Consider the following 14,817-nt stretch of genomic DNA (forward strand, 5'->3'; position numbering starts at 1 on the left):
TTGGCTGATTAGCAATTTGTGTGACCAAACAATTGAACAGGTGTACCTAATAACATGGCCAGTGTATGAGCACTATAAGAAATTTATAACTACAGGTTCAAAATTGCACCCCAACACATCTCCTTAGGGCACCTGCATTGTGCTGTTGTATGCAGAATTGTTGGTGTGTTGTGTGCTTTGGGTTGCACTAATGCACTGCAGCAGGCCAGGTAGATTTAAACGGGCCCATTGCTGGAGAATGACAATTTTGATCCAGCCTTGAATTTTTAATGAGAATTGTATTCCCATTACAAGAAATGTAAACATCCCTTGTAATAGGAATAGCGTGTGACAGGTCTTCTCTATAAAGATATCTGGGGTCTATAAGACCCCCCCACATCTCTCCTCCAGGCTGGAAAATAACCTGGCCCGACCTTGTTTACTGCCAGCAGCCTGGCTGTGATGTCATAACGCAACATTGAAAGGCTCAGAAACTTCTGGTAGAGTGGACCTCCCCAGGATAGGAAGGAACCCTACTTTTCAAGGCATACAGCTAAGTAAAGATTTGCCTAATCCACTTTGTGGATCTAAAGGCAGACTTCAGGCAACTTTCACAAGGATGTGGCTGCAAGGTAGACTTGTACAGCCCTAACCACATGCAAATCATTTGGTGGAGGCGGGATTTTGGTGTGGTGTTGTTTTTCAGGGCTTGAGCTTGGCTCTCTTCATTCCAGGGAAGGGAACTCTTAAAGTGGTTATAAACCCTTACAAACCACTTTGACTTACAGGTAAGCCTAACCTGTAGGTCCAAGAAATATCTCCTAAACCTACACGGTTTAGGCGATATTTACAAGACAGGCACCGCGGTGCACTGAGCAGGCCGCAGATCACTGCGATATGCCACGCGTGTCAGCTCCCGTGCACATGCGCGGGAGTGACGTCATCGCAGCTCTGGCAAATCACAGCGCCGGAGCAAAGAGACCCGGAAGTCACTCAGGGATACATGGCTGCGGCGAAGACCGAGGGGGCTTCGTTCTCAAGCAAGTTATTCATAATGAGCTCATATGCTATGCATACTAGCTCATTATGCCTTTGCCTTGCAGATTGCATTTTTTTTAAATAGCCTTTACTTCCTCTTTAAGGCATCAGCATACCAAGACATTTTGGACAATTTTATGCTCCCAACATTGTGGGATCAGTTTGGGAATGGCCCCTTCCTGTTCCAACATGACTGCACACCAGTGCACGAAGCAGGGTCTGTAAAGACATGGATGAGTGGGTTTGGATTAGAGGAACTTGACTAGCCTCCAGCATCCTGACCTCAACCCCATAGAACACCTTTGGGATGAATTAGAGTGGAGACTTGAAGCCAGGCCTTCTTGTACAACATCAGTACCTGACCTCCCAAATGCTCTTCTGGAAGAGACAAACATTCCCAAAGACACACACCTAAACCATTTCCAGAATAGTTGAAGCTGTTATAGCTGCAAAGGGTGAGCCAACTCAATATTGAACCCTAATGACCAAGACTGGGATGCCATTAAAGCCAGGCATCCCAATACTTTTGGCAACAGTGTGGCTTTGATGATACAAATGTATAAGTAAGCCAACCTGGCTGTTTCCATGCTGAGCTTTTGCTTGCAACTGTAAATAAAGCCCCATACACACTAAAGATTTTCTGCCGAATCTTTCCTTCAGATTTACCAAAAGCATGTAGTGCAAGGGACAGCCTGATTACATACAAAATTGAAACTCCTAAAGGTTTGACCTCATCATATGGTTTTAGTAAATCTGAAGGAAAAAAAATAAAAATAATAATCAGCAGAAAAACTGATAGTATGTACGGGGGCTTAAGAACCCTCTACAGCCCACCAGCAAAAGATGCTATACAGCTGTTAATTCCAGTGAATCTGTTTTTATCAAGAGAATTGTGAGTTTCATCATGCTGGTATAAATATTTTACTTTTTGATTGTGCGTTTATGATATTGAAACACATTGCATCTACATGTGGATTATTTTGGATCTAAACAACAATGTGAACCCCAAAATTTAGCACTGTGTGTTTCTTGTGTGGTCTGGATTTTACATGAAATGTTTATTTATTTATTTATTTTTTTTTATTTATTTTTTTTTAATATGCAGTGTTCTTGCTTCTATACGTCTCTCTGAAAGTCATTGGCTACTATACATATATTTGTATAGTCTCAGTAAAGAGGCCGTCCATTACCCAAAAGGACACTAGCAAAGAACTCAGGCTAGCAGAGAGGGAAAGGGATTATACAGAAGATGGCACTTTAGGTATAAAATATTTGCCTCTCGACAGGTGTCCTTAGCATAAACTATTTCACCAACACAATACTTTTTAAAAACGTGTAAAACACCACACGTGGTACATCTCTGCAATATATACAGAAAGTGCATTTATGGTAGACAATTCAGTACTTTGCTCAGTTCACACAAATGCTGTAGAGGTTACCAGTCCACAGCCCTGCCCAAGGTCAAATCTTAAACTACCTAACCAATCCCCACCATATAAAGGCTAATTATTTGGTAGTCCAAGACGAACACTTGGAGGAGGGCTCTCCTAGATCAACAGCTTTTTTTGCACATATCAGACATAAGAACCTGCTTTCAAAAAAGGCCCAAATAAGAAAAGTTAAGTGTTCAGAATTACATACAGTCAGGTCCATAAACATTGGGATCAACACAATTCTAATATTTTTGGCTCTATACACCACAATGGATTTGAAATGAAATGAACAAGATGTGCTTTAACTGCAGACCCCTGCTGTGAGCCACACCCACATTAAGTGTGAACCCAGCCTTAAGCATGATCCAACTTAGTTTTCTGTTTTATAAGTTGGTGCTTCTTCTAGTGGTTTAGTGCTATCAGTACCCCGGTCAATTTACTATGCAAGGAGACAGCCCTGACCAGAAATGTGGAACAATAGCAAGTGTGTGTAATAAGCAGATGTGTCTGCTTCCATGTACAAAAACAATTAGAATCGCAAAGTAAAAGCTAGCTTTTTAATGTGTGCAGTCAGGTCCATAAATATTGGATTTGAAATGAAACTAACAAGATATGCTTTAACTGCAGACTTTCAGCTTTAATTTGAGGGTATTTACATCCAAATTAGGTGAACGCTGTATGAATTACAACAGTTTTTAAAAAGTGGGAGGCACATATACAAAGGGACGGAAAGTAATGGGACAGATGAACAATCATCCAAACTTTCACTTTTTAATACTTGGTTGCAAATCCTTTACAGTCAATTACAGCCTGAAGTCTGGAACGCATAGACCTCACCAGACGCTGGGTTTCATCCCTGGTGATGCTCTGCCAGGCCTCTACTAACTGTCTTCAGTTTCTGCTTGTTCCTGGGTCATTTTTCCCTTCTGTTTTGTCTTCAGCAAGTGAAATGCATGCTCAATCAGATTCAGGTCATGTTTTTGACTAGGCTATTGCATAACATTCCACTTCTTTCCCTTAAACTCTGGTTGCTTTCGCAGTATGCTTCGGGTCATTGTCCATCTGCACTGTGAAGCTTGAGCTCCAATGAGTTCTGATGCATTTTGCTGAATGTGAGCAGATATTGGCCAAAACACTTCCAAATTCATCCTGCTGCTTCTGACAGTCACATCATCAATAAATACAAGAGAACGCCATGACATTACCAACACCACCATGCTTCACTGATGAGGTGGTATGCTTTGGATCGCGAGCAGTTGCTCTTCTCTTCCCATCACTCTGGTACAAGTTGATCTTGGGTCTCATCTGCCATAGGATGTTGTTCCAACTGTGAAGGCTTTAGATATTTGGCAAACTAATCTGGCTTTCCTGTTTTTGAGGCGCACCATTGGTTTACATCTTGTGGTGAACCCTCTGTATTCACTCTGGTGAAGTCTTCTCTTGATTGTTGACTTTGACACACATACACCTACCTCCTGGAGAGTGTACTTGATCTGGCCAACTGTTGTGAAGGGTGATTTCTTCACCAGAGAAAGAATTCTTCGGTCATCCACCAGTTGTTTTCTGTGGTCTTCCAGGTCCTTTGGTGTTGCTCAGCTCACCAGTGTGAGCTCTCTTTTTAAGGATGTTCCAAAGAGTTGATTTGTGCACACCTAATGTTTTTGCCATCTCTCCGATGGATGTGTTTTTTCAGCCTATTGATGGCTTGCTTCACTGATAGTGACAGCTCTGTGGATCTCATATTGAGAGTTGAAAGCAAAAGGCTCCAAATGCGAATAGCACACTTTAAATGAACTCTGGACCTTTTATCTGCTACTTGTAAATGGGACAATGAGGAAATAACACACATGGCCACGGAAAAGCTGAGCAGCCAATTGTCCCATTACTTTTGGTCCCTTAAAAAGTGGGAGGCACATACTGTATACAAACTGTTGTAATTCCTACACTGTTCACCTGATTTGGATCTAAATACCATGAAATTAAAGCTTAACATCTACAGTTAAAGCATCGTGTTTGTTTCATTTCAAATCCATTGCGGTGGTGTATAGAGCCAAAAAGATTCAAACTGTGTCAATGTCCCAATATTTATGGACGTGACTGTACACATTAAAAAGCTAGCTTTTACTTTGCTTCCATGTACAAAAACAATTCGAATCAGACATATCTGCTTATTACACACACTTGCTATTGTTCCACATTTCTGGTCAGGGCTGTGTCCTTGCATAGTAATTTGACAGGCACCAACTTACAAAAAACTGAAAACTATGTTTGATCATGCTTAAGGCTGGGTTCACACTTAATGTGGGCGCGGCTCACAGCAGGGATCCGGTGCATCCCTGTTCTCCATTTCAGGGACAAATCAGGGCCAAATTTTTGCCTGAATTCAGACCTGAAACAGAGCCAGAGATGCACAGGACTCCTGTGCAAGCCACTCCAGAGATGAGTGAACTGGCTCCATTGACAGCTGGTAACAGTCTCCTGTCATGCGAATTGGATGTGTGGAAACCCACATCCAATTCACACTAGTTCAAACCCAGCCTTCAGATACATTTTTCAGTAATTGCACCACATTTGTACTGCATTTGCCCCCCCAAAGTGGGGGGGAAAACAAAAAAAGAGGCACACAACAGTTGGGTAACCAAAAAATTTCTATTCCGGTGTGAAAAAAAAAAAAGATAAACTTTGTATGATGTTTCAAGTTGGAGTAATGATAAAATTAAAATGGCATTAGAAAATAATAAAGTGCGTATTTAAAATCACTGTTCATTGTAGAACCTCTTTAGAGAACATTTACTTTAACTTAAAAAAATAAAAAACAAATAGGAAAGGATTTTGGGAGCCCAGGCCAAAAGCTTCAGTATGGAAAACAATGCGATAAAGGTAACACTTTTCAGAGATATATGATGTATACCATAATGCAAGAATCATTCTTCAGCAATCAGTCTCTACAGTACAAAACTATACTTTTTCCTTTACAAAACCTTTAAAAATGAATATCAGAAATTCAATATCAAAATCAGAATGCTCGACAGGGAGCTAACCACAATATGACAGGTGACATTACAATGAAGTAAACTTGTAGTCAATGAGACATTACACAAAACGATTTTTGGCAGAAGACAACATGAGCAACATTTGTAAGGTATCCCTGCCACTGCAGACCCAATTTTGTTTCTGGGCCATAAAGTTGGCTCTGGTGTCTTTTACACACACTGCTGGGTGAATGATTCCCTGGTACAGTCCATGGCATAATACAAAATCCTGAGACAGCAGCCTTCTCCACTGTGAAAATTGTGTACAACACTCAGATCTGTGCTTTGGAGGCTTGTATAAAACTCTGCACGAAGCTTGCTCGCGTTCTCCACAAAACTGTGTTGATAAGCATCATTATTTCCTGGCTTCCTTTTCACAAACTAACATGCCCGAGACTCATGGTTAACATGGTCTCCTCTCAGCTGAAAAACGAAATAAAAACTAAACTGCTTTTAATTTTTAGCTTTACAGTGTTAGTCTAAAGAACACATAGGAGGCATTTACAAAAAAAACAAAAATAAAAAGCGTCAAGCTGTTTTTTGTAAGCCTAAGCTAAGCACTCTTCCGCTCCAGGCCACGAGAGCCAAATCAGACCTTCACAGGAATGCTTGATGTGATTTGAAAGCGGTTGTAAACCGCAGCTGGTTTAAAAAAAAAAAAAAAAAAAACCTGTAAGACAGACAATGGTATAATGTACTAGTATGCATTACATACTTGGCACATTATGAAACGCTTACCTTAGAACCAAGCGCTCCAGCGCTGCACTGTCACCACTGAGAGGGCTGACATCTTCATATTCCCCCAGTTTTTCCTCCAGGTTCGCACGCTCCAGCTGTATGATTGGCCAGAGCCGCAAGGACTTTATTCATGCGCATTTACGCTGGAGCCCTTGGCTCCGGCACGAAGCTCTGAAGTTCTGGCAAATCATGCCGAACCTTCAAAGCGCATGCGCTGGTGATGTCACTGGCTGCACTCAGGGTGAATATTTCCTAAACAGTGTTTGTTTAGGAGATAGTCATTTTACTTAAAAGTTAAGCCTCATTAGAGGCATACCTGTAGGTAATAAAAATATAATCACAAAAGCGGGCTTTACTACTGCTTTAAGAAGTCTTTAAAAATCATCATTTAGCAAACTATGGGCAACTACTGGGCTGAACTCCAGAAAAGCCAACTTTAATGTTTAAATGGAAATCACTTGTCATAGAAGTCATTTTCTAATATTAAGACAAGCTTGTATGCACTTATAGAAAAGCCGTGCTCTTGGCACACTTAGGGCAAAGCAACTCACCCACCACTCCCCACAGCAGCATATACACTTTTCTTTCACTCCGCCACCACCACCACTCAGTTAAGCAATAGGCGCCAAAAGAAAAATAGCTCATACTTATGGTGCTGGACTAATTGTCACAAAAGGCTAAATAAGCATTGTGTAAACAATAACTCCAATATCTTGTAGCTTACACAGGGCTTTCCCTTTTTTTCTCCAAGCTGCTGAACAGAGTAGCGGGGGAGCGAAAGGAAAGTACAAGTCTTTGACAATCTGCATTGAAGTGGACCGGAAATCAGTACCCTGAACAAGCAAGGAGCTAGTGAAGTAGAATAATGTTGATTGCATACTTAACCAAAAGCTAGTGTAAAGCCAGTCACTGCTGACCTCTTTCTAAAAATGACAATTTATTTTTTTTAAAGCTTTGGAGAGTTAACAAGTCTCCTTTTCGATCTCAGACATAAGAAGCAGCAGCTAGATCAAAAACTAACTGTGACCATTCCAGAGTTCACACTTTTGAAGTTTGGGTACAAAAAAAAAAAAAAAAAAAAAAAAAAAAAAAAAAAAAAAAAAAGTTAATGGAGTCACCCTTGAAGGCCCTAAATTGTTTTAAATGGCTGTATTTCACAAAATCTAAATTCAAGAAAAGTGTTACAAAATATGGCACATGTTATATACTCACTGACACTGCTCTCCCACATAGATTCTACTAAGCCCACATTCATTGCTTATCAACTTACAGAAGATGAGGGAGGCCTGGGCTGAAAGCATTGTGCAGAATTCCCAGGTTAAAACATGGCCTTAACATACAAAACACAAAATATATATATAATAAAAAGTTGACAGAAGAAACATGATGTGGCCTCTACAAGAGCCACATTTCCATGACACCATCATCATCTGAACTCTGAGATGAGGCCATTGGCTAAGACAAATACCACCTGTATTTTAAATGTGTACTCCGCTGAGTGGGATGAAGTATATAAATAAAAAAAATAAAAATAGATCTCCTTTCGCTGGGAACCCTGGGGACTTGCTGGCTTACAGGCGTTTGAGTGCTGGAGATTTCCTGTAAACTTCTGAGAGTATAACACCTAATGAAGAAAGAAGATTCAGAGGAAACTGAGCACAGACTGGCATCTGTAATTTTTAAGACTTCATCTGTTTCAGTTGCCCAAACACAGGCTAGTAAAATGGTCAAGCTAATTTTACTCCTATACCAGCGACTGCCACCACTGGGCTGCCCTGACTACCAAGGCCAGCAGATGGCCTGCACTGCCTCTATGGTCTTCTGCACTATATCGGCATCTTTAGTGGCCAAGCCACCCACAGAGAAAAGCGAGACCTCTTGGGTAACTGTCTGCCTAGGTTTGGCTTGACGCCCCAATACGAGTCTTCCAGCATACTCCCAAACAGGAACATTAAAAAGTTACGTGGCCCCTTTCTCTACGATGAAATAAATAAATGAAGAATCTAGTCCAGGGAGTGGTGGTCATGGCAGGTGGCAAAAGCTGGCTACCCAGGCACGGAAGTTTCTGCACTGAATTATTTAAGAAATATACGAACTGACAGACCATCCAGCCTTCTGACATCAATACAAAAATAAAGTTGCCTTTGACTGAGTGATTTAAATAGAAAAAGTGGAACCCAGGCACAGGGATTTACAAACCCACCCCACTTGGGGAAGTCCCCCCTCCCCTCTCAAAAAAAAACGCAATAAAATGTTCAGGTTGGGAACCACAATATTACCCAGGTGAGGTAGCAACTGTACATTTGTAAAACAATCACAGAACGAAAAAAAAAAAAAAAAAAAAAGTTCCCACAGTTAACAGTCATATATAAAATCTTTCACGGTGTTAAAACAAAAAACGTAGCCACATGTTCTATCCTGTTAATAGGACAGGTCGTTGGGCCGGGTGAAAGCAGCGCTTGTAGCACTACTGACATTTGCAGCAAAAGCCTCAGATAAAAGAAAACACTATGAAAAACAATATTGTGTTAAATGTACCTATATTCTGTTAAAAGGATTATACAAATTCTTGTCTGGACTATAAAAATACGCTAAAAATATATAAGTATTGCCAAGATGGAGCTAAATAGTGTCTTGTAATAAAAAAACAAAAAAAAAAAAAAAAAAAAAAAAAAACACTTTAACGGGAACTGTCAACCAAAACAGCGGTGGCAACCATATTGCTTTGACTAAAAATTCTATTTACTGGTAACAAGCAAAACCAATCTGAAACAAGAAACTGTAAAAATTGGCAGCTATTTTGTGTGGTGGTGCAACACTTTAAAACACACAACCTGTCGCTTCATTGGCTGGTTCCAACAATGCTGCACACAAGTTAAAGTGGGCAGCTATATAGTGCACTGGGACATGCTTTATAGAATAAAGCCTCTCCATTCACTCAAATAGCTACAATTGACATTAAAGTCAGGCAAGCCCTTCACTAAAATGTGCTGAAATCTGTTGCATCAGTCACAAGGCCAAAGGGAGCCTTTTTTTGCAGTGGACGATTCTCTACAACAACTGCTCTGGAAGGCAACAAATGCAGCAACAGGCATCCTTTACTGGGACATACATTTAGTCTATGCCCTATCATGTTTAGATGCCAAGTAATCAAGAAAATGAATGTGAACTTTGCTTACTAAATGACCACCTCCACTGTATATGGGCGACAAGTTCTCTTCAATACCTGCTCAATAGGTGTACCTCAAGCAGCTCCAGTCTTAAACCAATACGAGAGCCTCTCCAATATCAAGCCACTAATAAGGCTATAGCGGTAATGCTGTGTAAGGTGTTTGTCCGACAGGTTATGGAGCTGCAGTAAATACAGCTTTGCATTCAGTGCAGATGCAGCCTAGGCTGCAGAGGTTGGCTCAGTGGGTACATTGTGTCCTGAATCAGAAGGAGGTGAGCTAGCTGTACAGCATTGAATTAAGGGCATCATACAATTTATTCACAAATAGGTATATATATTTACAATAGTGTTGCAGTCCTTTGTGTTTATCTAGTCTTCTGACTTGGCTTTTGAGTGCTCTTTAGCTTTGTTTTCAGCAGCTTGGACTTCATTGAACTCGTGCTGGTCATGCTCCAGGCAGCACAGCTTGCCACCCCTTGTCCGCCTAAACTGTTTGTCCTCATGGTGGCTTTTGCAAAAGGAATTGGGGCACAGGCAGCAGAAGGTGATAGAAGCTTTTCCACAGACGTCGCAGTGATGCCATGGACACTCCCACTTCCCTATAGGGGGAAATGTAAAGCACATCAGTTACCCGTTTAACCACTTAAGAACTGAGCCTTTTTTTGGCGTTTGTTTACAAGTTAAAAACAGTTTTGTTAGAAAATTACTTAAGAGTCCTTAAACATTATACATTTTTTTCTAACACCATAGAGAATAAAACGGCAGTCGTTGCAATACTTTCCATACCATTGCAGGTGTGACAGACCGATGGGGGCTATCTTCCCCTCATTTTTTATACACAGCAAGGAAGAGGGGATCTGATCACCTCCGCTGCTGCCGATCGCTCTGGTGAGCGGCAGAGGGCCCTTTCCAGCTGCCGATAAAAGTGATCTTGCAGCGAATCCGCTGCAGAGATTACTATGATCGGAAACCGGGGTACACCGTTATGCATGGAAGAATTGTACTCACGTCTACATGCGTAAAGTGCAAATGAGAGCATTGATGAACACCTTTTTAGTTACTCTTCCTGCACTTCAATAACTGTCCATATGGAAGTATGGGCCGATAGCTTTAGGGTCCTTTCACACGGGGCGGATCAGTTCTGATCCGCCCCGTGGATGTCCGTTTGCTCAGCGGGGATCACTCCGCCGATCTCCGCTGAGCAGGGAGATGACAGGTCTGTCTCCGCACACTGTGCAGGGACGGACCTGTCACAGCGCCGCTCTCCCCTATGGGAGATCGGATGACGACGGACCGCAGTGCCCGTCGTCATCCGATCCGATCCGCAGACGGATGGAAAAATAGCTTTTTCCTCCGTCACACTTTTTCGGATCGGAGCGGGTCGGATGTCAGCGGACATGTCACCGCTGACATCCGACGCTCCATAGAGCTCTATGGAGCACCCGTTCAGGTCCGCCTGAAAAACTGACAGGCGGGCCTGAACGGGACGTTAGTGTGAAAGGGGCCTTACTGTCTGCAGGAACCTGGCATTGCACCAGTGATCCACTAACCGCAGGTGCAATGTTTGCAGGCAGCAGTGTTAAAAATTAACATTAAAAAATACATTTTTTACTTTCAAAATCATGCACATTTTTTATGGTTGAACATGCCTTTGAACCTAAAATTACATAGAATAGGATAATTCAAATGCAATGGATAAGATAACGATAATGGAGAAGACAATTTATAAACTCACCAAAAGGCCTTGTGTCCAGGTCAAGACAATCAAGGTGGTAGGTTTTTGTGCACACCTTTCTATCACACACAATGAGCTCTCCACCATCATTGCAGCGAAAGCAGTAATCCTCAGACTCCTTTTTGCCATCTCCTTTTGTTCTGCGTCTTTTTGCCTTCTTTTTGGGTTTTTTGGCCTTTTCTTCATGAGCAGATGCAGAGGAATTCTAGAACACAATAAGAATTAGGAGAAATTAACAAATGAACCGTGTGTCATCTACACACTGCAACTGCACTAATAGAGTTTGCCTAGCTTACCTTAAAAAGGTAAAATACACAACATTACTTCTACAGAAAATTACCTGATGGAAAGTTGGAATTCTATTCAGCCATTACACACATCTACCACACTGCAGAGTCAGGCTGCCTGCGCCACTATTCACTACTGCATTGGGAAAAAGCATGATACTTTGATGCGGTTTTAACTCAACCCTTTTAATCTCACTTAAGAGATTTCCTGCTTTCAGTAATCGCTCAAACAATGCAGACAATAAAGGTCTGTCAAATGTTTTTCACACCACACAAAAAATAAAAAAAAAGGGGGGGGGGGGTCTTTGGGGCAATACCCGATTTGTAACATTTTCAAACGGGACATTTTACACAAATGACAGTTTTGGCAAGCCAAAATTTGGAATTTTGACTTTCCTAAATACTCCATATCATGGCGAACAGTAAAGGACACAGGTAGAGCATTCATACACCATGGGTTATAGGCATGTTCTTTCAGGTGACTGGACAGTGACAAGGCTTTAGAGGGCTCTCGAGGCTCTTGATGGATGATTGAGGCCACAGCCTTGGCAGTCTGGCTGCTCACTTTTAGAGGGTCCCCACAGAGTGCAGTGTTGCATGGCAACTTGACTGCTCTCAGCTTCAAGATGTTGATGAGGAGCTTGGCTTCTCTCAATGGCTTCCATCAATGACCACGTGGCTTCGGACTTGGACTCCCCAGCCTAAAGGACTTGTCTATTGTGATAACTTTCTAGTAATAGGGAAGAAAGGACTTGAGTGGTGAGATATGGAATGCCAAGATGGGGGAATTCCTTCCTGGACAGGAGCATGGGAAGAACGAGAGAAGGACCCCTCTTTTTACAGGTCTGGAAGAAAAAGAAAAAGAAAAAGAAAAAAAAAAAAGGGGGGGGAGGGGGATGGGGAACTCTCATGGAGAATCTTAGTGTGGGAGGTCTTTTGTATCTCAATTCTCAAGCTTGAGCTCATAGAAAGAACTTTCCTTTCTGGTAGAAATACTTTTGCCTAGGATGCATCCAGGACCAGACCCAAGTATTTCAGGGAAGGGAAGGCTGCAGAGATTTTTTTTTTTTTTTAACTTGATCATCCAGCCAAGGGCCTAGAGCAGAGGTCTCAAACTGGCGGCCCTCCAGCTGTTGCGAAACTACAAGTCCCATGAGGCATTGCAAGGCTGACAGTTACAAGCATGGACTCCCACAGGCAGAGGCCTGATGGGACTTTTAGTTTTGCAGCAGCTGGAGGGCTACCAGTTGGAGACCCCTGGCCTAGAGCATCTGAATGGTCGTGGACATTTTCTGAGGCATAAGGTAGAGTTGTCCTTCAGAAGGTGATAGGCCTGTGATTGGATACCCTGCGTACGTAGCAAGGAAAACAGGGGTGCTTAGACCTTTGTGAACACTCTAAGAGCAGATAATAGGCCCAAGGGCAGAACCATCATTTTGAAGTGTTTGTCTGCTACTGCATAGCACAGAAAGCACTGGTGAGATGGGTAAATGAAAACAAGTAAATAGGCATCTTGGATGACCACAGATGCCATATGTATTCTCCTCGTCTAAAGCAATTACTCAACTTGTGGATACCATGCAAAGTTTTGGAAATTGAAGGGATATGTGGAGGATTTTGAAGTCAAATAACGCCTGTGGGGGTTTTGGTACGGGTGAACAAGTGAATAGAATCCTTTGAACCTATCTTGTGGTGATACAAGCACAATGACTCCCTGGGACATAAGGTTGTTTAGGGCATTTTGCAAAACTAAAATGTCCTTGTCCAGCTTTTAGTCAATTTGAAAAGACGACAACAATGAGGTAGGAGAGTTACCCTTCGGGCTTAGGAGTTGAAGTCTATGTAGAATGCTGAGATGCTATGTGCTTTTAAGGTAGCAAACGTCTCTGAAAATGGGGATTTTGTAACTTTCTTGCTGTGGAGGGACCTTTCCTCTTATGACATCTTTGATCATTTTGTCCAGTTCCTCACCAAAGAGACATTCTTCATTAAAAGGGTATACCTGTGAGGCATCTTACCAGCATTGTCAGCTGACCAGGCTTTGAGCCATTAGATTGTGCACATGTGAACAGCGGAACCATTCTGGATATTTGTGTCATATTTTGTTCTAGGGCATCCACACAAAAGAGTAAGGTTGAAGGCAATTGCTCAGTTAACCACTTACCGACCGCTGCATGCCGATACACGTTGGCACAATGGCAGTGGTGGGCCTTTAATTGGCAGGGCTAGCGAGCGCGGTGTACAGCGTGACTGTGGACTATGTCCGCTGGTATCTCGACGATCATGTCACGGAGACGCAGAACGGGAAGATACCCGGGTAATGGCCGTTCTGCCTAGTGACAAGACAGGTGATTTATGCCATTATGATAATATAAAAGTGATGATCTCTATTTTGTAGATGCTATAACTTTTGCACAAACCAATATACGCTTATTGCAAATTTTTTTACCAAAAATATGTAGAATACTACACATCGGCCTAAACTCTTGATATATTTTTGGGGATATTTATTGTAGCAAAAAGTAAAAAATATTGTTTTAAAAACTTGTTGCTCTTTTTGTTTATAGCACAAAAAATAAAAAACTGCAGAGGTGATCAACCACCACCAAAAGAAAGCTCTATTTGTGGGTAAAAATGGACTTCAATTTTGTTTGGGTGTGATTTCGCACGACTGCACAATTGTCAGTTAAGGCGATGCAGTGCCAAATCGCAAAAAGTGCTCTGGTCAGGAGGGAAGGGGGTAAAATCTTCCGGGGCTGAAGCGGTTAAAGTACAGTCCTGAAATGCAGGATTGTGTTGGTTGTTCAATGCACTTGTCTAGTTAGCGGAAGTTCAGCAGACAAATTGCAGCAATAGCTGGTTGCAGAGCTGGGCTTGCGAGCATTTCAAAGTCTCAAATTTCTATCAGCAGACTCTCTGAATAAAGGAACATCCAGCTTCTATAATCGAAGACATCACTGAGAATTTGTTGGTGTGGACTGCTGCAGAAGGCGTTTACATGTCACCTGAAATCAGTAGCTGCCAGTGTTAATTTTAACAGCAAATTTCAATTTAGGCTTAGTCTTGACTAAAATGGCATTTTAGTTTTAGTCCCATTCTAGTCAATTGTTTTAGTTTAAGTCATATTTAGTCGACTAAAATCTCATGGGTGTAGTTAAATTGCATGCTCCTCTGCATTCACAAACAAAAGCTGTAAAACAAACCTTTGGTCTGTCCCCAAGGAATCCACTACAGTTAGGAGCTCCACACCTACACACTGTTTTTTCATTTCCAAGACAATCCAAGTTATAGTTAAATGTAAGTTCTTCACCTAAAACAAAAAAAAAATAAAAATTTTTTACAAAGCACCATGAAAAACATACACAGATGAAGAGGTATCAGACTCCCCAGGGATACGAAATGT

The 14,817-nt window shown here is 41.7% G+C and overlaps 1 protein-coding gene across 1 annotated transcript in view; it reads right to left on the reverse strand.

Moving 5' to 3' along the window:
* Nucleotides 1-5,085: 5,085 nt before the first annotated feature.
* NSD2 (nuclear receptor binding SET domain protein 2) overlaps nucleotides 5,086-14,817 on the reverse strand; it is a 99,233-nt gene continuing 89,501 nt past the window's right edge. Inside the window, 4 exon segments of the mRNA XM_077477923.1 lie at nucleotides 5,086-5,905; nucleotides 9,735-9,991; nucleotides 11,128-11,332; nucleotides 14,618-14,724. Of these exon segments, the coding sequence (XP_077334049.1) occupies nucleotides 9,762-9,991; nucleotides 11,128-11,332; nucleotides 14,618-14,724 (542 nt within the window). The 3' untranslated portion in view covers nucleotides 5,086-5,905; nucleotides 9,735-9,761.

Source organism: Lithobates pipiens, unplaced genomic scaffold, assembly GCF_037356315.1.
Source record: "Lithobates pipiens isolate NorthernLeopardFrog02 unplaced genomic scaffold, aLitPip1_a1.2 Scaffold_13, whole genome shotgun sequence".
Lineage (NCBI taxonomy): Eukaryota > Metazoa > Chordata > Amphibia > Anura > Ranidae > Lithobates > Lithobates pipiens.